Genomic DNA, 18,196 nt, shown 5'->3' with positions numbered 1-18,196 from the left:
TCAAGCCATTCTAATCTAGCTTTCATGTCTTCTTGCCAATAGGACTGTTCTAGTAAAATTCCAGAAATCCTATTGTGCTGTTAAATACAAAGCACAGTTTTTGATCTTCATCTTATTCAAATCATCAACAAAATTCAATATATTTAACTACCACCTTCTAACAAATTTGATTTCTCCATAACCTTCTACCTCTTTCTCCTATTCATTATCAATCTCCTCTATTGGCTCCTTTTCTTTGTGGCCTCTAGGTTGGAATTTATCATAGCTTTGTATTCACCTTTTTTCTTTCTCCATTCTCCCCAGAAGCATAGGCATGCATTCAAAAAGACTATAAAGATATCATATATTGATAAGTCCCAAAATTATATCTCTACTTCACACTTCTCTGAAATACATTCTTATATAACCACCTGCTAATTTAGAATCATTATTTAAATATCTCATGGGTACCTTAAACATAACGTGTACAGTATTGAACTGCCGGGTCAGTCCCTCCATTCTAACATGTTCCTCCAACCACCAGTCCCATCACAGGAAATTTATTATCATCACTCTATTGCGGAAGTCCTCCCTGATTTTTCATTCTCTTCTATCTCAGACATCCACTCAATACAATGTCTTGCTAATTTTTCTTTCATAACACATTTCAAATCCAGCCTTTTCTCTGATTTTGCTTTGCCACAAATATCAATCCATCATTATCTTTTCATAGTAATTGTTAGAGCCTAGCTGGTTTCCTCACTCCCACTTTTAACCTTCTTCTAGATCTTTCTTTATGGAAGAATAGGGATATTTTAAGAACCTGAATAAGATCACATCATTTCCCTTTGGAAAAAACTTGTTAGTATATATGTCAATCACATTTGAATACAATTCAAACTAATTGCTATTTTTCTGACTCTCGACCTAATCTGACCCTGTTTACTTCTGCAAGCACTTCTGTGCCTTTGCCCCCACCACACTTACCGTGCTCAACTTCCATTATCCATTATTTTCTGTCCCATACAGGACAAGATCTTTTCCTCCCCCATGACCCTTGTTTATGCTGATACATCTGACAGCACATCCATACCCTCACTCTTCCTTTGGATTATTTCTTTTTATCCCACGAGTTATAACTTCAAGGTCCCTTCCTTAGAGAAAACTTTTCTACTATCTACATTATTTTTCTATCACAATAACTTTTTCTTTTTCTTCTGACTACTAAATACAGTTTGAATTGCATTTTTTTCTTTTTTTTTTCTTTTGTCATAATTTATTGTTTTTTATTATACTTTAAGTTCTAGGGTACATGTGCATGAGGTACAGGTTTGTTACATATGTAAACATGTGCCACGTTGGTGTGCTGCACCCATTAACTCGTCATTTACATTAGATATATCTCCTAATGCTATCCCTCCCCCTTACCCTCTCCCCACAATAGGACCCGGTTGTGATGGTCCCCTTCCTGTGTCCAAGTGATCTCATTGTTCAGTTCCCACCTATGAGTGAGAACATGCGGTGTTTGGTTTTCTGTTCTTGCGATAGTTTGCTGAGAATGATGGTTTCCGGCTGCATCCATGGATGCATGGATATTTTATTTTTCTATTGCCTTGATTTATATGTAATTCCTCATACACTGTAAATGTCACTAGGTAGAAATTTATTTCCATTCCATCTGCATTGTATTCAACACACTATTTGTATGCTGCTAACCAATTAGTGTTTGTTGAATGTACATAAAATTATATTTACAAAATTGCCTCTGTACATTAGGTTAAAGAGTTGAGCAAGTAAAATGTAAGTATTTTTACCCATAACTTGTTTAATTAAAATTTGAAACACAGGATAGCCCTTTAGATGCCTTTATATTACAAGAAAAACAACCATCCAAATATGACAGTTCAACAGATACCAGTCTTGAATTACAAAAGTCATCAACCTTACTCTGAGTAATAAGGGCCCATATCATGTGAATAGTCTGTCTTGAAACCAGAGATGACAGATGAAATGGAAGTGCAATTAATACAATTAAACTCTTTCTCTGTGTCCTCTACACTTAAGAAACATTTTCCTCCTTTCCCAAGGTCTATCATTAACAAATGCTTAATGCTGCCGAACATGAGCTAAAAAGAACTGGTAAATTATTTGAAAATTTAGCAATTAGAAAACTAAGTAAGTTCAAAGCCATTTACCACCATCCCATTTAAACATGCATCAAGAAACATTTTCCACCTTATTCCAAGATTTTTCTTTAAGAAATGGAGAGGATGTGGAGAAATAGGAACACTTTTACACTGTTGGTGGGACTATAAACTAGTTCAACCATTGTAGAAAACAGTGTGGTGATTCCTCAAGGATCTAGAACTAGAAATACCATTTGACCCAGCCATCCCATTTCTGGGTATATACCCAAAGGATTATAAATCATGCTGCTATAAAGACACATGCACACATATGTTTATTGCAGCACTATTCACAACAGCAAAGACTTGGAAGCAACCCAAATGTCCATCAGTGACAGACTGGATTAAGAAAATGTGGTACATACACACCATGGAATACTATGCAGCCATAAAAAAGGATGAGTTTGTGACCTTTGTAGGAACATGGATGCAGCTGGAAACCATCGTTCTCAGCAAACTATCGCAAGAACAGAAAACCAAACACTATATGTTCTCACTCATAGGTGCGAATTGAACAATGAGATCACTTGGACACAGGAGGGGGAACATCACACACCAGGGCATATTGTGGGGAAAGGGGAGGGGGAAGGATAGCATTAGGAGATATGCCTAATGTAAATGACCAGTTAATGGGCACAGCACACCAACATGGCACATGTTTACATATGTAACAAACCTGCACACTGTGCACATGTATCCTAGAACTTAAAGTATAATTAAAAAATAAATTTTTAAAAAAGAAATGTTTAATGCTGCCAAACATGAGCTCAAAATAAATGATAAATTATTTGAAAATTTAGCAATTGGAAAACGAAGTAATCTCAAAGCCATTTATAACCATCCCACTTAAACATGTGTCAGGTAGCTCCTAGGCTTTAGGGACTAATAAAAACAGATCACTGGGTGAGTTTTTCTGGTTGCGTAGCAAGTCATTAGAGGAAAAATGCAAGCTGGTAGAAGAATAGGTTCAATTGCCTCTTGTGTTGGGTGGACTTCCTGATGAGTTATACCAGGCTAGGACATTAGCATAGGTGATATCACGGATGCTAATCTTCTACAAGGTCATGCCTCCAGGTTCAAACACTGCCCTACCTGGTAGCTCTGGCCCTTTTTGAGATAAATATTTTAAACCAGGAAAGATTTATAGGAAAATAATAGTCACAGGACAAAATAATTAGTCCCATTTAGCTTTTCTTCTGTTTCCTCCTCTTCCTCCAACTTCTACTCCATCCTCCTTCTCTTCTTTCTTATCCTACTTCTGCTCCTCTTCCTTTTTCTTCCTCATTTCAAAAGCATAACCCCACAGAGATTTTGTTTAACTGAGACTGAATACACAATGAGTTGAAGTGGAAAGTGCGAGATTAGAGATCAGGAGATTTTTAAGTGCCTGGAAAACCTCTATTGCCTCCCAACAGCACACAGAACTTCACCCTTCTTGAAAAAAACCATTAGATGGGAAATCATTCAGAATTTTAGAGGAGTCTGGTGAAGTCTCTCTCAGATTTCTAAACCATGTAGGCTGTTTATCAAAATCTTATACAGCCTCACATAAACCCTGTGATCTAAAAAACACGTTATCTAAGACTCCAAAAAGGAAAGCCCCTTCATGTAGTTTTCTATATGTGATAGGGTTTCCAGAAGTATGGAATGGTCATCATTCAAACTGGTTCTGTGGAGGTGAGTCAGTGGTCAGATCTCAAGAAGTAAGACTGATTTATGCATGTCCTCTCTACAGAGTCTATCTTAATGGATTATATAGATAGTACTACAGATCACAGGAATTATCACTCTGCTTAGGCTGTGTATAGTAGTAAAGTAAATGGATTGTGTGTGTGTGTGTGTGTGTGTGTGTTTGTGTGTGTGTGTGTATGTGTGTTTTCTCTGCCTCAAGCATCTACCAAAAAGGTGGTCAAGCTCTCAAGAATACATACAGTGCTGGTATTCTTTTCTTCCTTTATGACAACTTGACAACACACAACAGGAGTTCTCATTCCTCTAACCTGCAGTATTTCCTTTTTTTTTTTTTTAATTTTTAGGTGGAACATGTTACATCAAATTTATGTGCTTCTCTCTGTATCTCTGTCTCTTTCTCTCAGTTTAGAATAATTCATCTAGAATGGCTCTTGAGAGTCATTGCCTGGGACACTGCAGTGTAACATTGTTTTATTTATTTTCCTAGGTTATCCACAATATCCTGCCATGAAAGTTTAAAATGTCTTTCCTGGGGGAGGATGATAATGATGTTTTCTGTCTGGTAACATAACAATGCATGGCCCAAACTTTTCAAAACATTTTCAAGTATGTCAGTCAATTAATTCAAATCAGTTATTTTCATCTTTCTCAAGGTTAAAGAGAATAAAATCATAGACCATAAATAAAAGCTATGGATCCATAAATTTATAAATTTGTATGAAGTCTGAAGAACATCAAGAATATGTGAAATTTTCACAAAATAGAAGCACAAAAGCTCCATCTAAGTTTTATGGGGTGACAACAATATAAATGTGAAATAGTCACTTCTTCCCTGGTGTGTGATAACTGGTAGTGAAGTCTTTAAGGACAATTTTATTTTTCCTTATTGCATTTGGCTACCAGAACTTCAGGGGATTTGCTTCAATGGCAATGCTTCTGAAAACACAAGTTCATTGATGTGCTGTGTAATTTTTATCTGCAGGGAGATCTTCTAGCAGACTAAAGAATGGAGGAATAAGGATCTTAAGGAATGCACTGAATCTCACTTTTGTTTCTAGTCTATCCAAAAGAAGATGCAATAAGAAGGGAAATGCAAAGCATAGCTCGGGGAAGAAGTCAAGGTTAACACTAGAGACAGATGCTCACGCAACAAATATTACTGCAGAAAGCTGATGAGGCAAGAGGTCAAGATGCATTGTTTTAGAGGCAAGGTCTCAGATGCACATTTACTATGTATCAAATATATGCTAGAGTTATATTTCAAAATAAAAGTCTGACCAGGTCATTCCTCAGTTCAAAAAGTCATCACTGGCTTACCACTCTTCTTAGAAAAAAGTAAAACAATTTAACCTAGCACACAATATCACTGGCTATTTCTTATTGAATATTGATTTTTCTTATTGAAAACATGGTGAGAAACGTATTTAGGTTACCCCCCAATCTTAAATATATGGGATTTTCTCAACTTTTCACAATGATTAAGTTTAGTTACATGTCAATTATTTTTGATATCCATGATCCTAATCAAATAGTTGTCAATGGCCTTCTTTACATAAACTACGTTTGTAGATATTGAGTTTTAAAAGCAAAAAAAGTTTGAATGTTAAAGTTATATGCTTGACTATGGCTAAGTTCATGTTGGAAATACCATTGCTTTTAATTTAAATTTAAGTACTTTGTATTTAACTCCAAATAACAAAATCAAGAAATTACTCTGTGTCAGTCATAATATCAGAACAATTTAATAACTCATAATTACTACAGGTGCAAATTATCAGTGTGACTAATATATATAGTTATATATAACATAACTAAAACTCTGTGGTCCTACTGTCGATAGCATCCTCTGAATTTTTGTTTCTAAATTCTCATCTAATTGAAATCAAATACCTTAAAGACTTCCCTGAGACCACCGTTTATGACTCACCAGTCCCAGAAGCTGATATCTGATACAGAACCCTGAGTATGTACAAGTAAAAGAACTATGAAACATTTCAGAACTCAAATTGTTTGATCTTTCCTACTATTTTAGTAAGAATGCATGGAATTAGTAGACACTGTAAGTAAATTAGTTGGTCATCAATGTGAGGATCCCAATATTCCCAAACTCACTTTTGAGAACTGGCAAGTAGAAATTTAAAACTTTCTTTCTTTTTTTTTTTTTTTTTTTTTTTTTTTACCACCAAATATCTATACCATTTAGGGAAGCTTTCCTTAGTCACAGAATGTTCATCTGACTGCTCATGAGAAAATACATTTATTTCATGAAACATTTTATATTTTTCCATTGGAAACAATGTCTTCATTCTCTGAATCACTATAATGTTATGTATTTACATTTTCAGCTGCTTACCCATTTCTTTTCTGTGTTATAATTGCTTTTTTGCATGTTGTATCTCTTATGAATTTGAGCTTCTTAGGATAAATATCTTAAATAGTTGTTAGAATCTAAGTTCAATAATATACAGATGTTAAGTGCTAAAATATGCGTCATAAAGGATATTTAAAAAATAGCATTACCTCAAATCTTTCCATTCACACTCCTTGAAAGTAACTTGCAAGCTTTCCTACCTGTTCTCCCTAGAACAATGTCTCTTTATATTCAAGCAGACTTGCTACACTTGACCTCCTATAGGGACTATTACTTGAGCCAATCTGAGCAAACAGATTGGGGCTACATACCTTTATTTTGCCATCCAGAACATCTTATGTTTATACCTCTATCAACACATATTTGTTAATATATTCTATAATTTGTTTATCCATTTCTCCCATGTAGTAGTGTTCTATACCAACCCAAACAGCCACAGTTGTGTGCATGTGACACACCAATGAATACACTGATCGTTTTATACTTTTCTTTAACTAATTTGTCATTAGAAACATAAAGTTGGCATCTTCATTTGAGAACATTAAGAACAATGTCTTCTGAACACTTTCAAGCCTCTCTCATTTTCTGCAACATACTGTGGCAATACACTTTTTTCTTTCTCCTTTCAGATTGAAGTGAGTCAGCCTTATGGTTAGAATGTCTTTGAAGCTAATCTTCAAACTCTGGGAATGTGCACACAGCCCTTTCCTTACTTGGGAATTCAAGTGCAAATGACATGAAAACAGTTACAGAAAACAAGGCAAAACCAAATCAAACACTATCATACAAGGACACCATCTAACATCCAAAATACATCAAAAACAGCAAGCAAGATATGCTGTGCTGACGTCTGTATCCCTGAGCTGCATGGAGAGCAACAACCAACAGGTCTTCCTTCCTACACATTGACTCTTTTCTTAGTTTCATTTATTTTTAATGAAGGGGGAAAAAGCTTAAAGCAGGTGGTTTCTGTATGAATAAAAAAAAGACTTCTAACTCAGAAGAGAATTGTAAAACCCTGTCGTTTCTCAGTGGCAATGCCAGAAAAAGCAGAGAAACAGAGACTGGTTTTTATCATAAAAAATGCAATAGATGCAAGTTATATGTTCTCCCACTGCCTTGCCAAATTTAATTATTTATCAAATAAGCTAGCAGGTGTAAAATGCACAGTTCCACTTATCATGTAAGAACTATGTGAAGAAAAGAAGTTTTGGTAAAAAAAAAAAAAAAAAAAAAAAGAGAGAGAGAAAGAAAAGAATTTGAGGGAACCATGTCTTAGTCTGTTCAGGCTGCTGTAACAAAAAATATCATAAACTGTTTGACTTATAAATAACAGAAACTTATTTCTCATAGATCAGGAGGCTGGGAAGTACAAGTTGAGGCATGTTCAGTGTCTGGGCTTTCTCACAGATGGTGCTATGTCCTCATAGGCTGGAAGGGACTATCTAGTTATCTGCAGCCTTTTTATAAGAGCACTCATCCTAATTATGAGTACTCAAACCTCATGACTCAATCACCTCCCCAAAGCCCTACATTCTAATACCACAGTCTTAGGGGTTAGGACTTCAACATTTGAATTTGGGTGAGGGAGACACAAACACTCAGGCCATAACAGAATATATAAGCTAATCTTTATATAAGTTAATGTAGTCTGTGCTCACCAAGAAAAATCTGAGTATGGCTCAGAGTGAGAAGATCTAGAACTGTATTTAGTTGCAGAGTGAAAATTTTCTGACATAGTGCTCATGGATACAGGGTTTGGATTCACTGGATGAACTACATTCTAACATTTGCTACCTAATGTTAGACCAACATCTCTGAGCCTGTTTCCTTATCATCACAATAGGGATAAATAATGATTCTTACATTCCAAATTTTTTAAATCATTCAATAAGGTAAAGTATCCAAGACATTTAGTCTGGCAAATAGTTAGACTTCCTTCATAAATAATAACATTTTAATGGAAGCTTATGACTCAAGTGATATTTTAAATCACTCTAAATATTACTGTAGAAAACAATGCATTATATCTTTAACAGTGTATGATATTTCATTCAACAGACTGTTCCACGAAATTCTTGTGCTTAGTTGTGATTAACACCACAATAATTGTAATCTATTCATGATTTTGCTCATGTATAATAATCAACAAAATTTTAGAATCTACTATCTTGTATCTGCCTAGAGAACAGAAGTAGGTAATGTGTGCACAGTTCCTGTTTTATGGAACTTACTGAAGAGGAGAAAAGCAGACCAGAGAGGGAGAAGGGAATAGAGAAGGAGAGGAAGGGAGGTGAGAGTAGCTGGTCAAACAGTAAATATATAGCCACAAAAATAATTGTTGAATTACAATTTTAGTAATTGCTATACAAATGATAAAATGTTGCCTAATTTCTTGTGGGACTGCAAAGTGGTACAGATATTTCAGAAAACAGGCAGTTTCTAATAAACACACTATTACTATATAATCCAGCGAGTGTGTGCCTCGATGTATAGCAAATGAATTGACAACATGTTCACACAAAAACGTCCACAAGAATATTTATAACAGCCTTATTCATGATTGCCAAAACCTGGAAACAATCAATAAAAACTTCAGTAGGTTGAATGGATAATCCACGGTACATCTGGACAATGGAACATTATTCAGCCCTGACATATAATATAGTTATTTACCTTAAAAATAAATGGATATTACATTAAGTTATCTATCTTAAAAATAAACCCATAAGATATATGGCATGGAGGAAAGAACACTGATCTACCAGTCTGTAAGTATGGGCATTTAAAATTCTGTGCCCAACTCTCTAATGGGTTAACAATGTTATATTCCATATGGCCAAGCTTTTAATTCATCCACATGTTCATGCTATAAGTGAAGAAACTGAAGCTCAGAGAATTTTCCATATAATTGAAGTCTAAAATGTTAAGCCATTACTTTTTTGAGTCAATATATAACACTAAATATATTCTAGGTTTCTACCAAATACATTCTTCCACCAGTCACATTGAAGCAAAAACCTGATGCATAAAGATGAAAGGTGGGCATTCATTATCTTTAATATCTTAATAGGTCTATGAGGTGGTCATTATTTTACTATACTCAATTTACCAATAAAAACTACTGTTGTAATAATTTTTTTTTTTTTTTTTTTTTTTTTGGAATCTCACACTGTCGCCCAGGCTAGAGCGCAGTGGCAAAATCTTGGCTCACTGCCAGCTCCAAATCCCTGGTTCAAGAAATTCTTGTGCATTGGCCACCCCAGTAGCTGGTATTGCAGATGGCCACTACCATGCCTGGATAGTTTTTACTTTTTTAGTAGAGACGGGGTTTCACCGTGTTAGCCAGGATGGTCTCGATCTCCTGACCTTGTGATCCGCCCGTCTCGGCCTCCCAAAGTGCTGGGATTACAAGTTTTTACATTTTTAGTAGATATGGGGTTTCATCATGATGGCCAGGCTGATCTCAAACTCCGATGACCTCAAGTGATTCACCCTCCTTGGCTCCCCAAAGTGCTGCAGTTACAGGCATGAGCCGCTGCACCCAGCATGTTATAAGACATTTAGATTGTACATCATAGCTGTGCCATGTCTATTATATAAAATGTAAGGCAACTTGTTATTTTAAATATTCTACTTCTGAAAATATTAAATTACATTTTTTCATTATACATTATACTTATTTAATACAGAAAGCTTCCTCTTTTCATTAATATTTATGTTTGTATTCGTTTGCACCATTTTTTTCCTCCAAAAGCCTCACATAACCTTGCATTACAAAATACTGTCACTGTGTTGCTTAGAAATGCTTAGAATACACATCCCTCCACCTTTTTCTTCCCCATAGCACTCATTGCTGCCCATAAACAAATTAACAAATAAATAAACACAATAATTTAGTGTCTTCCCCCCTGCCATCCTCTGTTTTTAGCTGGTAGATTTCATAAAAGCAAGGATCTTGGCTCTCTTTTACCAGAGCCTAATTGATCTGGGGAGAGGAAAATACATTTTTTTGTGTGTATTTTTTGTTGTTGTTTGTGGTAAAACTTGTCCTGAGAAGTAGATGGAGCCTTATTTCTCATGGCTATTTTATATTTAGCATTCTCATTAGCAGTACTGAGCAAATCCTCAGGGTTGACTTCCACTATACGGTGCAGATTGAGTTTCAGCGCTTTTAGAGATACCTTTCTAATCCTTAGGAGGAAGCCATTATCTTTTGTCCATTGAGAAATCTCTTCTAATGACTACTTTACTCAGGATTCACCAATTGCTTTATTATTTTTTAATATTACTACCAAATAAGTGTCCTAGCTAATGTTTTTATTTCCCTCATCATACAGTTTCCTGCATTTTGTACCCAGTGCTGACTTCCTTATTATCCCACACATTATTTGTCTCTTCTATACAGCTGAATGTTCTCTTTGGATAACAAACTGAAACTAATTGATTTTTATATCATTTTAAGGATCTGCAAACAATTGTGCTCAACATATATTAGAGCAAAGTATCAAATTTCACCTGAATAAAAGAATTATTGATTTTTTTTTTTTTTTAGTGCATTGCAAGAGGATGCAAGCCTGTCCTCTTTTCCTTAATTTGAATGTCAGACTAATGTATACGTATTTCTTTATATGTTTTCCAAATACATTGTTTCAGTGAGTATCCAAAGGATGTGTTTTGATTGATCTAAAATACAAGTTACTTGAATTAAAATAAGGATAAATGTCAAAACCACAAAAATATCTATTTAAAAAGGAATTATGAGTTTTTCTAAAATTGCACCTTTGCTTTATTTCCTATTAAGAGATAATAATTATTTTTAATAGAGCAAGTCATCTCAAACACAGAAAACACTTGGTAAATATTTGTTAATAAAATTGATGAGTTTATCTCATGAGAAAATAAAGACCAGAACCATAGACATACATCAAAATGTTTGTCTGTCTTGCTATACTGGTGTCTTCTGTGTTAGGTTTATTTGAAGATGACGTTTAAAAACTGAATACCACAAATAGGCTGTCCTTCTATAGAACTCAGAACCTTTTTTCTCAGAAAATAGTTTCTCCATTTTTTCCTCATTTTAATACAAATACAGCTTCCACACTATATAAATATCTGTGTTTTAATTTAAGAACTATAATTAACACTTTCATCGACTCTATCATTTACAAAACACAATAAGCCTGACCAGTAGGCACTCATCGGTTAATGCATGGAGATCAATCTTGTTTGGCAGAATTTCATTTGCTGAGGAAGAAATGAGCAGTTCTGATCAAATGAAAAAGAGAATGATCATTTTTCTTGAGTTTTTCAGCAAGTATAGGACATTCAAAAATTGTATTCTGTCATTTAAATTCTTTTACAGAACATTTGAATTTCAAAATGATGGAAGTACTTTAATCTTGTTTGGATTCACTTTTGTAATTGGATCTGCTAAAACGAATAATCTGCACTAATTATCGGTTTGTCAGAAATTGTCATAGTTTGAAACATTAAGAAAAGCCTGAGAGTTCAGACCTTTAATGTTATTTTCAAAAAATTAATTCTCAGAAATAAAGAAAAAAAAAAAAAAAAAAACAGCTTCCCATCTCCCTATCCAGCAGGGACTATTTACCTCCCACATCACTCTTCATAATTAAACAAAAATAATTGTAGTAATATTAATCCTCTCTAATCCTGTAAATATGTAGCTGAACTAACGTTTTTATATGATGACCTAATTAGTGAAACTTTTAAAGTAACTTAAATAAAAGTAACCTGGAAAAACTTTGCCGTTTTTCAGAAGATCTCTGAGAAGAAGAAAGCTGTTAGAGGGAAGTTCAGGTGAACATAAAAGATTGGATGTGAAGAGAATTGCTACAAATTGTTAGGGAAAAGGTTTATTGCTTTGAATTGTGCTTTGTTGTTTCATGTTCAATTAAAAGTTCAATACAAGCATATTTCAATTATTTGAATTACTTGAATGTTCTTTACAGATTGCGTGTGCTACCATATCAGCCGGTGTAATTAGAGTACACATGCAAGAAAATTTTTAATTTTTCCGTTTTTTACCTGTTAATGGAGAATGTGATTGTGAGTCAAATTAATGACTTTTGAACAATCCCATAAAGCCTTCTAGTGACTCTGAAAAACAGGACCACCATTCAAGTTGAGATACCTGAGAAGCCTAATTAGAACAATAAAATCCATTTTTTAAAAGACACATTGAATTACACGAATGAAAGAAAATCCATTCATGATTTCTTAATAAATATATTCATAGGTTCTTTCGTTCTCAAACAATCACAAAATTGTGGATTTTAGTCTGGCACGTAATTTGGATGGCGTCATTCCCATCTACACAATAAGAGAAAAACTGAACAAACTAAAAATCAACTCTCCTTAGATTTTTAAGAAAATTGAAGTCATTTCCCATTAAAGGAAAACGTCTGCCCCCAAACAGCAGAGAGACAGTCAGGCAGGTACAAAGAATCATAGCTTACCGGAGCAGAAATTCAGAAGCAGAAACCTCTGCTGGAGCCAAAACCAGGGTAGAAAAACAAACTGTAATTGATGAAATGCTGGAGGCTCAGTGTGTACGAGCTTGAGAGTTAGTTAGAAACTACAGGGGACCCCACTCTTAGGGAATATCCCACACTGTAATGAACTTTACGTTCAAAAATATTACAAGGATATCACAGTGAGGTTTGGAGAAAAATCCCCTCATGCTTCCAGTGTGGAGAGGAGAGGATAGCCATTTTGAAGATTCCCAGAGCATTCTGTTCCTCTTAACAAGGCTTGTCCTCAGGTGAAACTATTTTACCAGAGCCTAATTGACCTGTGGGAAGGAACATACCCAACTCCAGCCCTCCGTAGCTTTTCTGTCTCACCTAAGGGAATGGGCCCCATTTGAAGGTCACAGCCAGAGGCACAGGATCACCAAGACTGAGGCCTAATTACAGGACTATTAAAGGCTTACCCTCTCCTCATACCTTACTGCCGCATCAACAGGGATCTTTTATAACAACAGGAGATTACAACTGAAAGAACTCCACACGTCACATTTCTTTAAAAAGAATTTTCTAATGAAACCAAAATACAACAGGCAAGATGAAAATAAAAATATAAGAGGAAATTTTAACCTCTCACACCTATGACTATAGCACAGCAAACACAGCCTGACTCCTAGCCAGATAAACATAAAATGTTATGCTATAGACCTATTTACTGAGTTCCTTTTACCCAACGTATCATGTCTTTAAATACAAAATTACAAGACATTCTAAAAACCAAAAAAATAGTTAGAAGAGACAGAGTAAGCATTGAAGTAAGACTCAGATATGGTGGGGAAACTGTAATTATCAGACTGGGAATTGAAAACAACTGTGACTAATATGCTACGCGCTCTAATAAAACAACTTTAACAATGATGACCACATTCAAAACACATGTACAGATGCTCCTCGACTTAAGATAGAGTTACATTACAATAAACCCATCATAAGTTGAAAATATTGTAAGTAGAAAATGCATTTAATACACTTAATATACTGAACTTCATAGTTTGGCCTGGCCTACTTTAACATGCTCAGAACACTTACATTAGCCAACAGCTTGGGCAAAATCATTCCACCCCATGCCTATTTTATATTACAGCGTTGAATAGATCATGTAACTTACTGAATGCCATGCTAAAATTAGAAAGCAGAATGGTTGTAGGGATGTTCAAAATACCATTTCTGCTGAATGTATGTCACTCTCGTACAATCATAAAGTCGAATAATTATAAATTAGTGACCACCTGTACTGTGCTCTGTGCTCTTAGGAATACCACAATGTCCAGCATTATCTTTGTCCTTCAGGAGTTTACAGTGTTTCAGAGTTGACAGAGAAGTGAGCAAATGTTCCACCAGAATGTGATAACTGATGCAATGTTTAGTCTCTTCCCATCTACTCTAGTGCTAGAACGCTATGATTTACCCCTTGTACATTGTCAACTCTCTGCTTTGGACACTGCTTTCATGTTCACCTACACTCTACATACACGCTTTATTTTTAGTATTAATGCAAATCAATTTACCTTTTGTCTAATTCATATAACTGCTTTATTCTTAAGACTCTCTCAAGTTTGATATCTTCCTGTGAATGAAGTACCCATGAAGTTTCACATTTCCCCATGATTGTGATTTTTATTCTTTTAATATCCCATTTGCACTCAAGATTAGTGGGGAAGGGAAAAATAAACCTTAAAAAGCAATTTTCTAATGTTTTCATGCATTTTCCATACCTGTATCCATTTCAATATTCTATTTCAATATTTACAAATTTAACTTGCTACAAATATTTTATCAAATATTTTGAATATTTGATTTTCTGATACTTCAGCAGATTATTTTATTTTCTGTTCCAAGTAATAACTTGTGTGTGATTTTCAAAAGTATAGTTCCTAGGAACATCTAATTTAGAGTAAATATATACTACTATAGCATTGGCATGAATAACATTTCAATGTTAAAATTCTTTCTCAATAAACGAAATTGCCCCTATCATTAGCTACTAATTTTAAAGTGTAACTAATGCATTAGCAAAAGTTGAATCTCCCTTATCTCATTGTAGCATTTCACACAAACATTATCTCTTGCTATGACAAATGTTTAAATTTTGTTTCAGCTTTCAAGTACTTAGAGAATGGTTGCAAAACTATCCATTTGAAATTAATTTAGTAAATGCCTTACTAAAATGTAAATGTATTATGTCTATAACATTTTCTCCTATTTAGTAGACACGTGGTCTTATAAAACCACATTTTATCAAGATATTTATATTTCTAACATATACTAATGTTTTTATACTTCAGCTTTGATTTTTTTCTTAAAGAAAAAGCTCAAATATTAATAGATTCATATTTCACATGTGAAAGAACATACACCAGGAGATTATTTCAGGAAATTTTGGAGATGTTTGGTAGTAAGTTATTTGTGTTTATGAAAACATATCATATATAAAATAAGCATTGATTTTCTAAGTTATTTAGATTTCTGCGTATCTTCCACCAGGCTGTACTGGTGGAAGATATAGCTAAATAAAAGACACACCTCAGTATTTTGCTCTTTATACTGACTCTTTGAGAAAGGCATTATTGGTATAATCTGAGGTGTCAGAAAAAAAACTTCTTGGTACCAACTAACTTCCAATTTAAGTCTCAGAGCATCTGAAATTTTTCTCCAAAGATCTATTGCTTTGGGAGCAGTGAGAGAAAATCTTCTTCTAGGGCAAATCCAAAATTAGAAAATTCTCAGAGAAAAGAAGATTTCTGTTTGAGCTCATTCATATCCCTAAAAAACTTATGAGCCCTGGGTACATCTTTTAAGAGGGAATAGCACTGGATTAAGCCCAGGTCCTTCCACAATTGATTTTTCAAATTCTTGTGTCTGGTGACAGTTATTGATTATTTTTTTTTCTGTGTAATTCCTTAACCTCGTCTAGAGACTCTTGGTTCTAGTTTTTCCTTTCTGATCTTTCACTTCTGAGAAGGAGTTTCTAGCTCCATTCATACTTCCCTTCACACTTGTTCATCTTTTATACACACTGGCCAGATGCTTGAAGTATGATTCTTTATCCTTGAACTGGGTCACCTGACTATATTCCCTCTCTAATTATTTAGCCTTAATCTCTGTGAAGGCTGGTCTAATAATGATATTTATAAATACACATTTAAAAATTCTGATAGCACGGTCTTACCAATCGTTGTTTTTTTCACTATAGTCATGGGCTGTGGTCAGTTTTAATAAAAGACTGTGGTCAAAAGCTATTTTTTAATAGAGACATTTTTACCAAGGAAAGTCATTTCTAGTGCTAATGGAGTTCAGGCCAGTTCAAACTTGCTGAGGAAGCAGATTCGTTCTCCTTGGACATACAATATGCTGAGCCCAACCCTGGAAGTAGTACTATATCCTTGGGCAAAATAAAAGTTCTGCCAAGACCCTGACAGTATTAAGTAATTCCTCCACTGGCATCCTCTTTCCAAATGCATTAAGACATTAAAGGCCAATACATTAAGTCACTTGCACCTTGGTGTGGATCAATTTATCAGAATGTTTTTCTCCTGAAAGAAAGGACTGAGGGTGCAAGTGATGCATGGACAAGAAGGGAAGGAGGAATGCTGAGAAAAGTGTAGCATGTACAGACAGAGAAGGAGAGATGCACTGAAGATTACTCCAACCTAATTTTTCACCATGTAATTTTCTATTGTTTCCTGCATATCAAAGAGAATAAATGATTATTACAACCACAACCACCAATAATCTTTACCATAAATCCAGGTGTGCATAAACATGTCGAGCCAGGTTCATCTTCCATGCACAGTTGATGAACACATGAGTTGGGAATGCACTCAAGTTCCTTCTCACAGTGGTGTCCAGACCATCCTGTTCAACAAAATTACAAAGCAGATATGTAATTTTTAATGATAATAAAAACAGTTTTGCTAATAGCTTATATTTATTAGCTTTTATTATTTGAAATGATTATGCTAGACATTTTGTACAGATCACCTCAGCATATCTTCATGATCAGTTGATCAAGTAGCTATTATTCTATCTATATTTAGTTCATGAGAAAATTCAACTCAGAGAAAATAAATAACTTGCTCTAAAATCACACAGTTAAGTATAAATGAAAATGAGTACATGTATGATATGTCTCAGCGCTTTTCTGTGGTGCCATTCAGCATTACATATTCAAATGTCTTTACTTACTTTACTTCGGAATAAATACCTGGAAAGCAATAGAATAAAGTTACTTCATAATTCCCTTAATATGAATCTTAAATTCAGAGGAAAGCAACTACTATAGACATCTAGATATACGATTTTTTTAAATACCTGTAGTATTACAGTTAGTGTTTTACACTTAGTATTTGTTATACTGTGTTTCTATAGAATGTAAGTATTGTGTCTATGTACCTTTGGCCATTGGCTATAAGAATTCTCATTAAACATGACAATCTAAAATTTTCCATACCTAAACATAGTTTGATTGTATGTATTTTGTTTGGCTTTTGCTAGTCAAACATTTCATTATTTCCATCATCAACCTATCAACCAACATTGCTAAGTACCCCATAAGCTGATATCTTAGCTATGATTTCCTGGGTACATATTAGGAACATTTTTTGAAACCATTGATTCTTTCCTATCAGATAATTACTTCTAATGAATCTTAATATGCCTAACATGCTAGCCACAACACCATGTTAACCTAAGCATACCCTTCTACCTAGGGACAACAGGTCTTTACGGGCAGCTCTCACTGCTCACTGACTATGCTTACTCTAATTACAACTTTTTGACTTTTCTTTATTTTTCTATGTATTGTCCAATAGCATTTAATCTGAACCCTGGCTGTTGGGAAATGTAAAATTTAATTATTGTTTATACTTTAGAAGATATTCTGATTGTTATTCCCTGATAAATTGCAACAAAACAATTAAATACATATTTTGAGGTACTTAGAAATAATTTATTGAAACACTGCATTATAAGAAAAAAATAAGACCTGAGTCTAAAAGACATGGCAATGTCCACATCAAACTTAAAAATAGCTGCCAAGAGACTAAATTTATCAAATCCTCATCCAAGACTCTTTCCACTTTGCAATGCTCTTTCGTGTGCTGAGCTGATTCTGCAGGGATCTCTACTAAGGAGGCTATAAAAGGTGATATGGAAAAAATCATCTTTGCAAGGTTTATAAAAAGCCAGTATGACTAGTCATTCACATAGTTGAGTCTCACAAACATATTATTGAGCATAAACACATATTGCATAAAAATACACCCTGATAACTGCTCTTATAAAATTCAAATGCATATGAAACTTAATAACATTGCTTAGAGATGCATACATATGTAATAAAACTCTAAGGAATACTAAAGGAATGTTGAATATAAAAATTCAGAACAGTTACTTCAGGGAGTGGGATATTCCTGGAG

General features: G+C 34.4%; 1 protein-coding gene across 1 annotated transcript in view; it reads right to left on the bottom strand.

The window, feature by feature from the left end:
• EYS (eyes shut homolog) overlaps positions 1–18,196 on the bottom strand; it is a 1,801,461-nt gene that overhangs the window by 899,166 nt on the left and 884,099 nt on the right. The window contains exon 19 of the mRNA XM_026455461.1: positions 16,519–16,634. Coding sequence (XP_026311246.1) covers positions 16,519–16,634 — 116 coding nt within the window. The remainder of the gene's footprint in view (positions 1–16,518; positions 16,635–18,196) is intronic.

The sequence above is a fragment of the Piliocolobus tephrosceles genome, chromosome 5 (assembly GCF_002776525.5).
Source record: "Piliocolobus tephrosceles isolate RC106 chromosome 5, ASM277652v3, whole genome shotgun sequence".
Taxonomy (NCBI): domain Eukaryota; kingdom Metazoa; phylum Chordata; class Mammalia; order Primates; family Cercopithecidae; genus Piliocolobus; species Piliocolobus tephrosceles.
Note: the sequence above shows the minus strand (reverse complement) of the source record. Positions and strands in the feature narration are given on the sequence as shown.